This window comes from Mus pahari, chromosome 10 (assembly GCF_900095145.1).
Source record: "Mus pahari chromosome 10, PAHARI_EIJ_v1.1, whole genome shotgun sequence".
Taxonomy (NCBI): domain Eukaryota; kingdom Metazoa; phylum Chordata; class Mammalia; order Rodentia; family Muridae; genus Mus; species Mus pahari.
Genome location: NC_034599.1, coordinates 30,067,608 through 30,083,240, shown reverse-complemented (window position 1 = coordinate 30,083,240; position 15,633 = coordinate 30,067,608). Strand labels below are relative to the sequence as shown.

Here is a 15,633-nt window from a genome sequence, read left to right as displayed (position 1 = left end):
AGGGTATAGCAGTTCACGTCTGCAACCCTGGTGTTCAAGGGATGGAGACTAGCCGATTCTGGAGGCTGGCTAGTTAATCAGTGAGCTTCAGGTTCAATAAGACAACGTATGTCAATAAAATAAAACAGGGGAAAAAAAAAAAAAAAAAGAAACAAAAAGAAAAAAAAAAAAAGAAAGAAATAAAATAAAATAAAATAAAACAAAACAGGGAATGACAGAAAAAGAACCCTGACTTCTGCATGCACACACACACACACATGTGCACATAACCACTATTTTATCACCCAACATTCTAAGTACTAAGCTAGTTCATATACTCTTTGTTATCATCATGAGTTCTAGTACAGTGACTTCTATTAACAGTTCTGTAGTACAGTGGACAGATAAAAGGGATGCCTTTCTTCATCCCACCCCTACTGACAATAACGGGCCTCATACCAGTACTTCTTTTCCACCTGGCGGGTTCTAAATAGCTCCTGGACTTGATGGGCCATGTCCTTCTCCCAAGCCAAAACCATTACACCTGTGGTTTCTTTGTCCAGACGGTGGCACAGATGCAAAGGTTCTGCCTTGTGGCCATGAAGCATCTTTGCCAAGATGGGCAGTACATCACTGATGCAGAGCTGGACTCCAGGGCCACCTACAAGGGAAAGAGCCAGAGGCTGGAGAACTCTTCTTGAGAGACCAATCTCTCAGCCTTGAGATTCTAATCACCTTTCAATCTTGACAGAACAAACAACTGTCCCCATTTTCTACAGCTGTGCTATGGACAACATGGTGAGGATTACTAATATTAATAGGACCAGAGATCTCAGCTATAAAATGAAATGCAGGCCAACCATTTCCAGACTACAAACTCAGAACTTGGATTTTTAACAAGCACCTCAGAGCTCTCAAGTAATAAGTCCAGGAAACACTGTGGCTTTCTCTTCAGATTCTGTGGGACTGAGAGGTGTCACTGAAGCATTCCCAAGAAGATGAGCTCTAGCTGGGGGATGGTGGTGCATGCCTTTGATCCTAGCACTCCTAAGGGTGCTCGGAAATCTTTGTAAGCGCAAAGTCTACAGAGCTTGTTCCAGGACAGTCAGGGCTATACAAAGACCCTTCTCAAATCACAACAAAAACAGATGATGGGCTAAGATCAGACATCCCTGGATTTTACTATTTGTATTCACCATCTGACCTCAGCTTTGTTATCTATAAAATATAAATACCTGAAACAAATTATCCTCAACAACTAAAAACCTAAGCCGAGAACAAATAGTAAGGCAAGAACTCGTTAGGAAACCTAGAGGAACTGTCACTAAAAGAGTGACTTATTCCAACTAAAATATTTACTTTCTGCCTGCAGACCTTTGACAAATGTTCCCTTTCAATTATGACTCACTTCAGCCATCCCCCATCAGGACATTCGGCAGCATCAGGACATCTACTAAGTCCCAGCCCCTCTGGGGTGCCATGTTAGGTAGAGTCCAACACACAAATACACGTTACTCCGTACCCCAACCATGGGTATTATTTCCTCTTCCCAGTCTTGTTTCTCTACCTCTCTCATTCTGAGGTGAAGTTCTGCTGTTGCTGAGACTCATCTGATTCTCCCCTAGACCCGGGATGGCAGCAGCACACTGGCTCCCAACTCCTTTTTCATTGTTGTTTTGTTTTAACCATTTTGATGGAAAATAACCGTTAGACTGTCAGCAAATAACTTTTTGTATTTCTCGGCAACGATTCCTGTGGGTGGCTGCACACAGCCCACTCAGCTTTTGTATTTCTCTGCAATAATTCCTGTGGGAGGCTGCATACAGCTCATGGTCAGGTATCTATCTGCAAGTGAGGACTAGACACTGGCTTGTTACCAGTAGTCACATACATGGGATAATAAGGTTTAATTAACTTGAATTCAAGAGTGTCCCACAAATAAAGCTTCAGAGGTGACCCTAGATGGAAGCCGAAGCAGCAGCAGGTTCCTCTCCTTAGCCCACATGACTCTTACCATGGACAGGGAGACCATAGGGTTTATTAATGACCACAAGGTCGTTGTCCTGGTGGAGAATCCTTCGGCTCAGTTCCTTAGCAAGCACATTGGGGTGAACTCGCTGTAGCTGCTGTGTGAATCGCACCAGTTCCTGCACCCTCCGCTGAACGGGGTTTGTAGGCACCTAAGGAGAGAAGGGTGGGAAAAGCTTAGTGAAGGAGTGAAGCGCTGGGAATGGCCTTCAGTGAGATTTAGGTGGAAATTCGTGCGGGGAATGACTGTATTGTAGAATTTGACTCGTGTTTCCTTTGGGACCATACATAGCCATCTGTCTCATCGGCATACCCATGCGGTGTTTGGGTCTAAGTCTGGCGGTAGCAAAAGTGCGGTATTCCGACTATCACACAGAATATTGTCAACACTGGTTTACTTGCTGTTACGGGACCTGCCTACCATACATACCCCACCCCTGAGAAAGACGTGAGAGCATCGATTCTCGGGAGTCGGGTCTCTCCAGACTCACCCGCACTTCCTTTGCCTTTTGCTCTTGTTTCTGGGCTCGGAGCCTCTCTGCCAATCTCTGAGCATTCAGGGGCCGAGAGGAAGTAGCGCTGGAACAAAACGACCTGGAGCCGGGAGTGAACAATCTCCCGGGACGCGAACTCATACTCCAAAGCTGGAGACCAGGCGTCCCCAGCCAGGGCGCGGCCATCTTGGCGAGGGCGGGGCCGGACAGCGCGGCGGGGAGGACGCGGTGGGGGTGGGCCCTGCCGATCACGTGGGCTGGGAGCCGGCGGGTCACGTGGGGCGGTGCGCGCTCAGTGCGGCTGCGCCGGCCGGTAGCTGCAGCTGGAGCGGTGGCGTTTGGAGCCGACGCGGTGAGTGTGTGGGGAAGCCAGGCTAGGGCTGGGAAATGCCCGGTGCCCCAACGGTTTTCGCGTCGCCCGGATCTCCATTCTTGGAGAGCACTGCCCTGGCAAGCGTGTCTCGCTTCGGGGCACGACTCCACGCCGAAAGACCTCCCCGCCCCCGCGTCCTTAGAAGTGAAGCGGGCTGCTCCTCAGTCTTTACCGGCACCTGTCTCGTCCCTCTTAGCAACCAGGTCCTCGGCGGGCCCTCAAGAGGGACGGTTGGTGGTGTTCTTTCTCGTTTTCTTGCCGCTCGCCCTCCGGAGATTCCCCCGATCTCTCATATTCCAACCTCCCGCTTTGCGACTGCCAACCCCTTTGTTTCGCGTTGTTTGTAACCAGTCCTTCTCCCGAAGATGACGGTTCTTTTCCTTCATCCAGGACCCCCACCCCATATGTCCTACCTCGAGAGCGCTACGGGTTTATACTGACCTTTCTCTAGAGTTCGGTTTTTTTTTTTTGGGGGGGGGGTCTCCTCTTTCTTCCCTTCTCTACTCTTCCCAAGGAAAGTAAAGAGCACAGACCTTTGCCTCCTTTAGTCTTTCCTTTCATAGCTCGAAACTGTCGAACCCTCTCTCTCTCTCTCTCTCTCTCTCTCTCCCCCCCTTTCCTACAAGAGACTCCCGAACTGCAAACGACGACTCTCCTATCGCCACAGGGCAGCTGGGAATATGAACAGCTGTTTTGGAATGGTAATCTCGAAAAACACCTTGGGATGCGCATGCCGTTTGCTGGGGAAGCTGATGCTAAAGGGATGTCGGGAGAACTAGTGACTTCCCTCAAGATAGCCAAATTGCATTTCATTTAGAGAATGAGTAGTTGAACTACGCTTGGGTGTTTCTCCCTCCAAAATGCATTAGCAGAAGGAAACCACATGACGTGTGAAACAGTTGAACAGGCGAATAACCCCCAGAAGACTAGAAGTTGAAGAATTTAAAAACTTCCCTGTGATAGTTGGATCTTTGAAACTTCTTGAGAAATCCCTTGCAAGTGGTGTTGTAGAGAGGAATGTGGCAATACAAAGCAGGAAAGATCACAAAGGAAAGTATATCCGGGAAACCATCTAGGCTGCCGTAATGTAGATGATCGTTAATGAAGTCATGTCCCATTTCGCGGTCTCCCCCCCCCCCCCACTAAGTACTGTCCTTGGAATGTGAGTTACCAACTATACAGTCAAGGTGTGCCATTGGCAGCTGCTGTTGATGTGAATTACTTGAGGACTTTTTTCATCCCCAAACCTGTTAATATAGTAAGCTCAGCAATATTTATGTGGCTGCAGTGTTTCTGAGTTAGATTGTTTTAGCTGCTGTTCTTGTTTGCTTCCTGTCTGTCTGAAAGGTCTCACGTTGTAGACCAGGCTAGCCTCGAATTCATAGAACTTTGTCTGCTTCCCTAGTGCTAAAATAAAAGACTACACCCCCACACCCAGTCTGTTTATGAGCAATTTGAACAGTTATATTTCTGTCAGTTTTTTTGACATGAAGAACGAAGGTAGAGAATGGTGGGAAGATTTGTCTGTATTTCTGTAGTAAGATGAGTGATCTGGATGTAGACTTCCATGGGAACAGTTTGGGAAACACTGTTTCTTCTTTTAGTGGCTTTGTCCCCTCTCACCAATAAATTCACAAGTAGAACACCTATATAAAAGTTGAGAAATTCCACTCTAAAAGAATTATCCTTTCTGATAAGCTCCAGTTCCATGTTCTAATGTCTCTAAACTGTTGAGGATCACGTGTTAGTCACAGGAAAGCCCCCTTTCTCAAGTCATGGACATCAGGACTAAAAATCACATCATTACATTAATTATACTCATATATTATTAAATATATTCATATATTAGGTATAGGACCATTATGGTTTGGAAGAAGGTTCAGAAAACATGTTTATATCTTTATCTTTCTTGCACTGTTCAAGAATTAACACATGTTTTTACAGAATTGGCCTTCTTTGGCAGAAAGGGGGAAAAAAAAAACAAACCCTCAGATGTCATTGTTAGCAACACAACTGTGTTCTTAGTTTTAGGCACACTCTATAATGCCTGAAAATAAAGACACCATCCACTGGGAGGAAAGACTTAGTCTGAGATTTTCTAGGAAGAATTTAAAGGTTTTAGTTTTGCTGTTTATCTCTACGTGTGATTACAAAAGTTACGGTTTCCTTAATGCTTCTCCCATGAATCATGGCATTTCACAGTTTAAAACACAGTTAGGGCCTAGTGTGGCAGTACATGTCTTTAGTCCCAGCACTCAGGGACAGAGGCAGGGGGATCTTTGTGAGTTAAGCCTGGGCTACATAGCAAATTGCAGTATAGCCAGGACTACATAGAGACTGTCAAAACAAAACAAAACAGTTTATGTACCTATATCCTTCTTTCCTTCAAACCCATATTCTCTTCCTCTTCCTCATTTGAGAAATTCCAACCAGAGCTATTTGGGGCATTCTCTACTTCCTCACCAATTTCATGTTGTCTTTTAGATTACAAACACCTCTTGTCCAAATGTTTTGGGTTTTTTTTTTTCAGCTCAAGGAAGGAAACATTGTTACTGGGTCATCACTTTTACAGAGTAAAGATCTAGTCAAACATAGCTTATTTATATAACTACATAAAGAGCCTGATAGTTGGCTCAGCTTGTAAAGGCACTTGCCACCAAGCCTACAGCTTGAGTCACACGCAGGAGAACTGATGGCTCTCCAGTTGTTTTCTCAACCCATGTGTTTGTATGCACTAAGCACATGCAGGCATGCACACATACAATAAATACATGTAATACAAAAATTTAAACATAACTTTTAAAAAGAACTTTTAAAAGATGTTTGCTATCCTATAGAAAAGCACAAAAGCTGCCTTAGTATTTCATAAATATAGACAATAACTGATAAATAAGGAACCTTAAGTACCATACATGGAAGACTGGTTAGTTGAAGAATGCTAAGTTATGCTCCTGAAACAATAATTTGCCAGTTTAGATTAACTAGGGATTCCATTTGCCTGAGAGCAGGAAGTGCTTGGACATTGTTTTATGATTTTAGGGAGATTAAGAGAAGTGATTAGCAAGAACTTGTGGTGGTTTTCTGCAAAGTGTAGTCCTGGGAGCTTGGTGATAATGAGCTAGTCCCCATTAAGTTGCTGTGAACTTGACAGGTTTTGTTTTGTTTAATCATTTAACAGTTGATCTTTTTTATACAACTCTAAGTATACCTGTAAAGGTTATCAAAGAGCACTTCACAGCCTCTCTTTTGACCTTAACAAATGAAGTTTGTATTTAGCACCAACACAATGAATCTAGATTTTGTTCCTCCCTAGCATCTCCTCCCTCATTTCACTCTACTGAGCTGATGTTTGTGTTTCCTAAGTGGGGGTGGTTGAGGTGGCTCAGCCTGTAAAGGTGTTTGGTCCCTCAAACTCCATAAAGGTGGAAGGAGAAAACCTACTCCATGAAGTTGCCTTCTGATATCCATGTGCTTCCTGTGTCACACATGCCACACACCCCCACACAAATAATTTTAAAAACATCCTAGGCCAGGTGTTGGGGGCACACACCTTTAATTCCAGCACTTGGGAGGCAGAGGCAGGTACAACTCTGAGTTTGAGGCCCACGTGGTTTACATAGTGAACTCCAGGCCAGCATAGTGAGACCCTGTTTCTATAAAAGAAGAGAATCCTATAACTTTATAAGGTAGGTTGTGGATGTGAAGAGTAATTATTTTTTTCAGAGCATCTTTTTTCTTTTTATTTACTTTTTAAGTCCTACCTACGACTATGAAGTCCATGCTATCCTAGAACTTACCAGACTAGCCTTGAAGTCTTAGTCTTTCTGAATCAGTCTTCTGATTACAGGCCTGCTGCCACACCCAGCCACAGAGCAGCACTTCTAAGAAATTCCCCTGTTCTTCTGTTGCCTCATACTTTTATCTAGCTTTTGACCAATGATCCCGAAGGTGTAGCTAGAAGGAGTGCTTCCTGGACTTTGTCATTTCATGAAGCGTGGAGATAGTAGCTGTGTCACTAGAGAGTGCTAGAGATGGACCACACAAGTCTACTAGCCTAAGAGTTCAGTCTGTCCACAGTCTCCAGCCCAGTAACACCAGAGGCTGAGGAGACACATCCCTACCCTGAGATGGTATGACCACAGTGCACATTCAAGGTCCTTACTGAAAACCGACTATGAAGAAGATGTGTTTCTCAGCTTGATCTCTTGTTTGCTATGCATATGCCCCTACTAATTACTCTTGGCTAGTTTCTACTTACAGTTCCTATGTGTTCTAGTACAGTGGCTTTCTAAAAGTGTGAGCATACCAGGCAATGGATTAAAAGATGAGAAAAAAAAATTCTGTTGTGTGAGACTGCACAGTCTTGGCCTGCCTATTTAGAAAAAGTAAAAACTAAAATCAAAGGTGATGCACTAGGAATGAGGGTTTGTTTAGATTTTATTTTATGCTTTCTATTCTAAAAATAATAGCCATAGAATGGATAGTACAATAATCAAAACGGGGAGCATTCATAGTTCTTGTCAAACCATATTATTATCATGACTTTACTCTAGTTTTTTTATGGACTCTTTTTTTTTTTTTTTTTTTTTTGGGGGGGCGGTCGTTTTTCAAGACAGGCTTTCTCTGTGTAGCCTTGACTGTCCTGGAACTCACTTTGTAGAACAGGCTGGCCTCGAACCCAGAAATCCGCATGCCTCTGCCTCCCAAGTGCTGGGATTAAAGGTATGTGCCACCACGCCCGGCCTCTCTTTTTCTTTAACTGTAAAAATTTAAATGAGCAAATAGAAATAAAGTTGGTATGATATAGGGCTTGTCATTTTTATCTCAGATCACCAGAGGCAGCAGGATGTAAGGTCAAAGGTCATCTTCTGCTACACAGTGAAAACAAAGCAAACCTAAGTAAACTATATAAGATACTCTCAAAAAAGCAAGCAAAAGAAAACAAAACTAAACCCCTCGGGTGTGGAGGGGAGCAAGTGCTAAACTCCCAACTATGGATCAACCAGTTTCTACAATTAACCCACACAAGACCAATCTTATCTAAACCTACTATTTCCGCACCCCCCAGCCCCACCCCACCCCACCCCAGATAGTTCTGGCTCAAATCCCAGATAGTTTATTTGAAACTTTGTTATCCATTTGTAAAAAGTAAGATCTTGCTTTTAACATAACCACAATACCATTACCATACTTTAAAAGAAAAACATGTTACCTGTTGCCAAGCAGGAAGTGTTCTTTTTAGCAGGTGAGTAGACTAGATGCATCCAAGAAGGAGCTGCATATCTTGTATACACTTGTTTTGTTGATGATATGAATCACGTTCAAAGATTTATTCATGTTAGCCTGTACCTTATGCTCAGATGCTTTAATTAGGGAAACAATATACTTTTCATTAGAAAAATAATACAGAATGGTGATCCCGAAGAGACTTCTGGCCTCTAAGTCCTGGAGATGACAGAGTGCAAGGTGCCCAAGAAGCATTTGGAGACAGACAAACTGGTTCCAGTGTATGTGTTTTTATATAGTTTAATTTCCACTATTTTTGCTGTTTCGGGGTAATTTATTGGTGTTTTAAGATAAGGATCTTGCTGTTAGCCATTGCTTGGCCTCATAGTCACTTGCATCAGGCTATCCTCAAACTTGAGTTGGTTCTCTTGCCTAGCTGGTTTTCACTGTTGTTTAGACAAGGTCTCATTGCATATAGCACAGGCTGTTCTCAAAAGCAAGATCCTCCTGGCTTAGCCGCCTCAGTGCCAGCAGTACAGGTGTAAGCCATCAAGCCCAAATGAGTATTTTATGTCACTTGGTCTTTATATAAGCTAAACATGCATCTGTCCATTAAACTGCATCTGTAACTTACTTTAATGTGTTTGAAACTTATAACTGTTAGCCGCTTTTGGACCACCTGAGGCTTAACTTAATACATATTAAAGCATTTTTGTAAAACCTATCACACTGTCAGTACATAGAGAATATCAGCTAGTCTCAGCCTATAGAATAGAACTGGGTGCATAAATACTTGTTAGATTGTTTGTAAGTGAGCTAGGAATCAAGAAATACAGAATGTAGAATTTTGTCTCTTAGGTGATTTACTTAAAAGTTTGTGCCTTGAAATTTTCATCCAGAAAAGAGGATAGTATAAACAACTATATGATACTGAAATTCCTGTGCTTCGAGTAAACAGATTGATATTTGGAAAAGTAAAGAGCTTTGAAAATAGATTAGGAGGGCTGGGTGATTTAGAGAACTTGTTGCTCTTGCAGGAGACCTGGGTTCAGTTCCAAGCACCCACCTGGTGGGTGCATCCATAACCCCAGTTCCAGAGATCCCAGCACCCTCTTCTTACATCTCCAAGCATTAGGCACTCAGGTGGTACACTTACATATATTCTGTCAAAAACACTCATACACATACAGACACAAAATAGGTTTTGGTTACATACTTTGTTGTTGATGAACATTTAAGTTTCACACCCTCAGTCTTCATTTGTAAAATGAATTAATAATACCTACCTAGTAAGATTGTTGTAATAAGCAGCAAGATAAATTTATGTAGTGTCTAGTATGCATTAGGTGCTCCAATTATTAGTCTCAAATTGTATTAGGCTTTTGTGACACTGACCAAGTACCCAAGAACAGTAGCTTAAAGGAGGAAAGATTTTCTTTGTCTCATGGGTCCAGAGGTAAGTCCATCATGGTGGAGGGAGCCTGGTAGAGCAGTTATTTTGACCAGAAAATAAGAAGAAAGAGTCCAGAGTCAGTTCAAGCAAAATTTTGGTTTATTGGGATGCAGCTCTCAGGTCTTTGGAGTCCATTGGTCCCAAGGAGGGGATCAATGAAGTTGCTTCTGCCATGGGGAGGGAAACAGAGGGGAGGAGACAAGAGAGAAATCGCAAGTCCAGAGAAAAGATGCAGAGGAAGTGGAGAGACCAAAATGTCCGAATTTAATAAAAAATGGCTTCTTGGGGAGGGGAAGAGAACCCCTAGACTGGAAAGTTCAGGACAGAGTGCAGGGTATCCCCTGTAACAGGGACTGAGGGATGATGGGAAAACCTGGAGGACAGGTCTGCTTTGGTATATAAAATATATACCTGTACTTGTTGGTTTTGTGTGTTAACTTGACACAGGCTGGAGTTATCACAGAGAAAGGAGCCTTCAAGTTGGGCAAGTGCCTCCATGAGATCCAGCTGTGGAACATTTTTTCAATTAGTGATCAAGGAGGGAGGGCCCATTTTGGGTGGTGCCATCCCTGGGCTGGTAGTCTTGGGTTCTATAAGAGAGCAAGCTGAGCAAGCCAGGTGAAGCAAGCCAGTAAGTAACATCCCTCCATGGCCTCTCCATCAGCTCCTGCTTCCTGACCTGCTTGAGTTCCAGCCCTGACTTTCTTTGGTGATGAACAGCAGTGTGGAAAGTATAAGCTGAATAAACCCTTTCCTCCCCAACTTGCTTCTCGGTCATGATGTTTTGTGCAGGAATAGAAACCCTGACTAAGACAAGGGACACAGATCCATCAGGAATGAAGATATGGGTCANTCCTCCAGAAAAAGAGCCAAGACCTGCCGAGGTGCTTGCAGAGGGTAGAGGAAATACAGAATGGGTAGTAGAGGAAGGTAGTTATAAGTACCAGCTAAAGCCATGTAACCAGTTGCAGAAACGAGGATTATAAAGTAATATGAATGCTTCTATTTTATTTTGTTAAGAACATATTTATCGCTGGGTGTGGTAGCACACGCCTTTAATCCCAGCACTCAGGAGGCGGAGGCAGGCGGATTTTTGAGTTCGAGGCCAGCCTGGTCTACAAAGTGAGTTCCAGGACAGCCAGGGCTATACAGAGAAACCCTGTCTTGAAAAACCAAAAAAGAAAAAGAAAAGAACATATTTATCTTTCTTCCAGTTTCTTTAACATCAATTGGTATTTAAGTTGAGATACTAAAAGAATGTTCCCAAGGGACATTGCCCCATTGTAAATTTACAAATGCGTTTGCAAGTGTACAAGGAATAGTTACATCATGTTAAGCATATTCATAACCTTGTTATTGTTTCATGTGAACATGAGATATTATTTGTGTCAAGTTGACAAGAGGTGGATTGTAGTGGCTATTCCTGGTTGTCAACTTGACCATATCTGGAATGAACTACACTCCAGAATTGGAAGGTTCACCTATAATCCTAATCTGGAGGCTGGGAGATACAAGTTTCTGACCTGGAGGCATGGAGATCTTGAGACATAGTGGCTATGAATCCCAGAAGATTAAGACAGAGAGATCTCTGAGTTCAAGGTCATCTGGGACATAGCAAGTCCCAGATCCAGGAGTAGTGGCACACACCTTTAATCTGGGCCACACCTTCTGCTGGAGCCCTACGTAAGGACATGGAAGAAGGAAGATTTGCTCTCATCTTCTGCCTGCTTGCCTTGTGGGACTGAGCAACTCCTAGGTCCTTGGACTTCCATTCACAGCTGCTGCTGACCATCATTGGGGAGTTGGACTATAGACTGTAAGTGACTCTAGAGAACCCTGACTAATCCATTTGATCTGTGAGAGGTGGATTCAAGTAGACTCCCTGAAGCTTATAAGAATCTTTTTANGTTTACAAAAGAGATAAATTTTAGATATGTTAGTATTACTACTGTTTAAAGCTCTGAACTTTGAAGTCTGTATTCAACAGGAGCACAGCAAGGAGAGAAAATCTGAAGCATTTTTCATTGCTCTCATATGCCTTAACTTACCTTCCTATCATCATTCAAGTTTTTCACATCCTCCAATCTTCATAACATGCATTTACCAACCTCAGAACACCTACCTTCCTAGACCCTCAACCAGGTTTTTTTTTTTTTAAATACTTTTTTTTTAAAGATTTATTTATTTACTATATGTAAGTACACTGTAGCTGTCTTCAGACACTCCAGAAGAGGGCGACAGATCTTGTTATGGATGGTTGTGAGCCACCATGTGGTTGCTGGGATTTGAACTCCAGACCTTTGGAAGAGCAGTTGGGTGCTCTTACCTACTGAGCCATCTCACCAGCTCAGGTTTTTTTTTTTTTTTTTCTTAGAAGCTTTTGTATCCTCATAGCTTATACCAGCTCCCAAGGGCCTGCCACCAGTGATGACCTCCTCCAAGTAGGTTCCACTTCTTGCCTTTCTCCACTTGCATCCCATTAATTCTATTGTACTGTGATTCTATCAAAGGATAGGCTCAGTGATTAGGTTGAACTCGTATGATCCAGTTGTCTCTGGAAATCCCTGCACAGACATACTCAGAAGTGTACTATTTGGAGGACTTTCTTAAGCCAGTTAAGTTGATACTCAGAACTAACCATCATGCATCACTTCTCAACCTGGGGCCTGGCATGTGCTGGGCAAATGCCCCACTTTGAAGCTATATCCCTAGCCCATTATTTGCATTTTCAAAACTAAAAAGATATTTTTTAAGGTATAATGTAAAGATCAAAGTATTCTTATGGGGAAATGAGCATACACTAGAAAGGTAGACATATTTTCTAGACTATCAACAGAGAAAAGTTAAAGACTTTTAAAGCCACATGGTAGATAAAATCCAATGTGTTAAAATCCTAAGAAAGCTAAACAAGTATTTTCAGCAGCATTTTCCTATTTGTAGGAAATTTAAGTAAGAACAAATTAAAGATGTGTATGCTTTCATTGTTAATGGCTGGCACATGCTGATAAGCTTGTCCTGGTGCCATTGTTACATACAGTGTATGTTCCACTGGGTAGTGTTAGCACAGTTAAACTATTAACTGATTTAGAAAAATCCACCCTCGACATTTACCAATCCCAATTTATTTGTCCCTACATTTCTGAAACATGGTAAGAGTTACGTGGGGGGAATGGACATGATGGTTCATGCCTGTCATTCTAGCATTTGGGAGGTTGAGATAGGAGGCTTGCTTTGAGTTCATGGCCAGGCTGAGCTACATCGTAAGACTGTTTTAAGCAAGGATCACCAGATCTCTGCTATAGAGATGCTGATTTGGTGACTTGGAGTCCAGGAGTTAGTTTCCTTCCCTTCTACTTGCCCAAGCTAACATTGGATTCATGGATATACCAGACAAAGGTTAAGTTCCTAAAACAATGTAAGAAAAGTAATGGCAAGTTTTAATTATTGCTACTTTACAACTCTGCCAAATAGTGTTCACTGTTGAGCCATGCAGTCTTCCACCTGTGCTTCTCTGTGTTTAGTTTGGCCTACACTTGAGTTTTCACCTGCCTGCTGCTAATATTTCCCCACAAGTGTGCCAGTATGCTTCTCACATGCTTATCAGTTACATTGTGAGCTCAGCTTTATCACACCTGTCTGTTGGAGCCCTGCCTCTTCCTCCTACCGTTACTGTATTTTCAGAGCATGCCCAAGAGCCTGGACCTGCTTTTCTTCCACCTCCTTCCTGTGTGGAAGGAACTATGTCCTCTTCTGGCTTATTTTCTTTTTTATTGAAGCACACGCCCCAGTAATTTCCTGAGATGTATTGGATGACTTGGCTTTGTCTACCTACTTAATGGTGCAGCAGCATATAGAAATGAAGATTTGCCAGACAGTGGTGGCGCACGCCTTTAATCGTAGCGCTTGGGAGGCAGAGGCAGAGGCAGGCGGATTTCTGAGTTTGAGGCCAGCCTGGTGTACATAGTGAGTTCCAGGACAGCCAGGACTACACAGAGAAACCCTGTCTCAAAAAACCAAACCAAACCAAAACATCTTTAAGAAATGAAGGTTTGAAGTAATTCCCACACAGAACATTGAGACATTGCTAAGCTATCCTCTGGAGAAGGTTATTGCTCTAGAGACACCATTTCACATCCTTTTTACATGACCTTGTTTCTTTTTCTCCCTCCTTGGAAGCTATGAGGATGCTCTCTATCCTGACACTATGTAGTTTCATGGTAGTATCCAATGAGATGGGCTTTCTTCTATGTTCTTGCCATGTTACAGCGGGCCCATTCATGTTCTTCAGTTTTAAGGTCTCTATCAACTTTTGTCCAATTCTCCCGTTCTTTGTTGCTGTTCTCTCCCTTCCTTGTCCTTTCCTCTCCCCCTTCCTCCCTTCTTCTGTTTTCTCTCTCACCCTTTCTCTTACTGCTCCCCACTTCTGTTCTCTATCCTCCCTTTCTCTTCACTCCTTAACCCTCTCACCCTCCCTCCTCTCTCTATATCGTAAGCTGGCCTTGAACTCACTAACTAGCTGAGTAGTCCTTGAACTTTTGATCCTCCTACTTTTACTTCCTAAGTGCTGGGAATTACAGCTTGTGCTACCAGGCCAGAGTTTGATTCTTCTTTTCTTTAAGATTTGTTGATGTATGTGAGTTCACTGTAACTGTCTTCAGACACACCAGAAGAGGGCACTACAGATAGTTGTGAGCCACCCTGTGGTTGCTGGGCATTGAACTCAGGACCTCTGGAAGAGCAGTTGGTGCTCTCAACCACTGAGCCATCTCCAGCCCCCGAGTTTGATTCTTTTTATAAGATATGCTCTTGGTATATGGATGTAATAGGCTGCAGGTGGAAGCACTGCAGTCTTTTAGATTTTTCTCAGATCTGTGCTCCACTTCCCACAAGTGACTGGAGGGCTTTTACTGGAAACGCTACCTGAATATATCTTGCCTCTGATGTGCAATAACATGTTCCTTCTCCAGGTTGGCCTCAGAGCACCTGGATAAGGTACTCTCTCTGTAAAAGTCAGGTGCCCTATCTCCCTTTCCTTTCTCTGTTTCTGGGAGTATTTCTTATTTTGTTTTTTTTGTTTTTGTTTTTGCTTCCCCCCCCCCCAAGCTGAGGACCGAACCCAGGGCCTTGTGCTTACTAGGCAGGCAGTCTACCACTGAGCTAAATCCCCAACCCCCCAGAAGTATTTCTTACTTGTTCTACCTTCACCACTACTGTGGACTCCACCAGGACTTGGGGGTTTGGTTTGGTTTGTTCTGTTCTATTCACCATCATAGAGAAGGGTCTTGCACTTAGTAGACACTTAGTAATTTGAGAAACAAATGAACTCTTTTGTTTGTTTGTTTGTTTTTCGAGACAGGATTTCTCTGTGTAGCCCTGGCTGTCCTGGAACTCACTCTGTAGACCAGGCTGGCCTCAAACTCAGAAATTCGCCTGCCTCTGCCTCCCAAGTGCTGGGATTAAAGGTGTGCGCCACCACTGCCTGGCTTATATAACCATTTCTATATAACTTCCCCCCCCCCCTGCATTGTACATGGGATCTATTCTCCAAGGAAGAGGAGAGGTGCCAGCTACCCTCAGTGGCTGCTTCCTGCCCGGGAGTCCCTTCCTTGACTTCCTTACTGACCACCTAAGCTCTTTTATAAACTGTGTTTTTAGGTTTCCCTAACTTGCTTTTCTCTGGTAGTTTTCCCCTTTGGTTATTTTCTCAGGCCATTTTGACAGTGCTGCTGCCTGCTCAACAAAGCCATGCTTTTGGAGGTTTTTCTTCCCAGTTCAAACTTGGTGGGATCTATGGAGGCAATACTTCCTTTGTTTTTGTGGCACTTCTGAACTCTTTTTTTTTCTAGTCTAAATAATGCTTTTAATGCTCAGCTTATTTGTATATCATATAAAATACTGTTGCTTTTTTTAAGTTGATTTTTTTATTAGGACAACAAATCCTGCAGAGATTATCATGACAGCTAGAGATTGCATCTTTAGTCACATCTTAGGTGACTAAAATAAAATCTTGAGCCAGGCGTGGTGGCGCATGCCTTTAATCCCAGCACTTGGGAGGCAGAGGCAGGCGGATTTCTGAGTTC

General features: G+C 43.1%; 2 protein-coding genes across 5 annotated transcripts in view; one reads left to right on the top strand and one right to left on the bottom strand.

Moving 5' to 3' along the window:
- The window catches only part of Rpusd4 (RNA pseudouridine synthase D4), an 8,851-nt gene extending 6,145 nt beyond the window's left edge, over window positions 1–2,706 (bottom strand). Inside the window, exons 1-3 of the mRNA XM_021207264.1 lie at window positions 2,499–2,706; window positions 1,994–2,159; window positions 439–640 (exon numbers count right to left, since the gene is read on the bottom strand). Of these exons, the coding sequence (XP_021062923.1) occupies window positions 439–640; window positions 1,994–2,159; window positions 2,499–2,687 (557 nt within the window). The 5' untranslated portion in view covers window positions 2,688–2,706. The remainder of the gene's footprint in view (window positions 1–438; window positions 641–1,993; window positions 2,160–2,498) is intronic.
- Window positions 2,707–2,770: 64 nt separating this feature from the next.
- The window catches only part of Fam118b (family with sequence similarity 118 member B), a 48,330-nt gene continuing 35,467 nt past the window's right edge, over window positions 2,771–15,633 (top strand). For 2 of the 4 annotated variants that reach the window (XM_021208132.1, XM_021208130.1), the window contains exon 1: window positions 2,771–2,853. The gene's annotated coding sequence lies outside the window, so the exon portion shown is untranslated. Of the gene's footprint in view, window positions 2,854–3,502; window positions 3,576–15,633 lie in introns of all 4 variants that reach the window. The other 2 variants (XM_029543031.1, XM_029543032.1) reach the window with 2 other exon arrangements.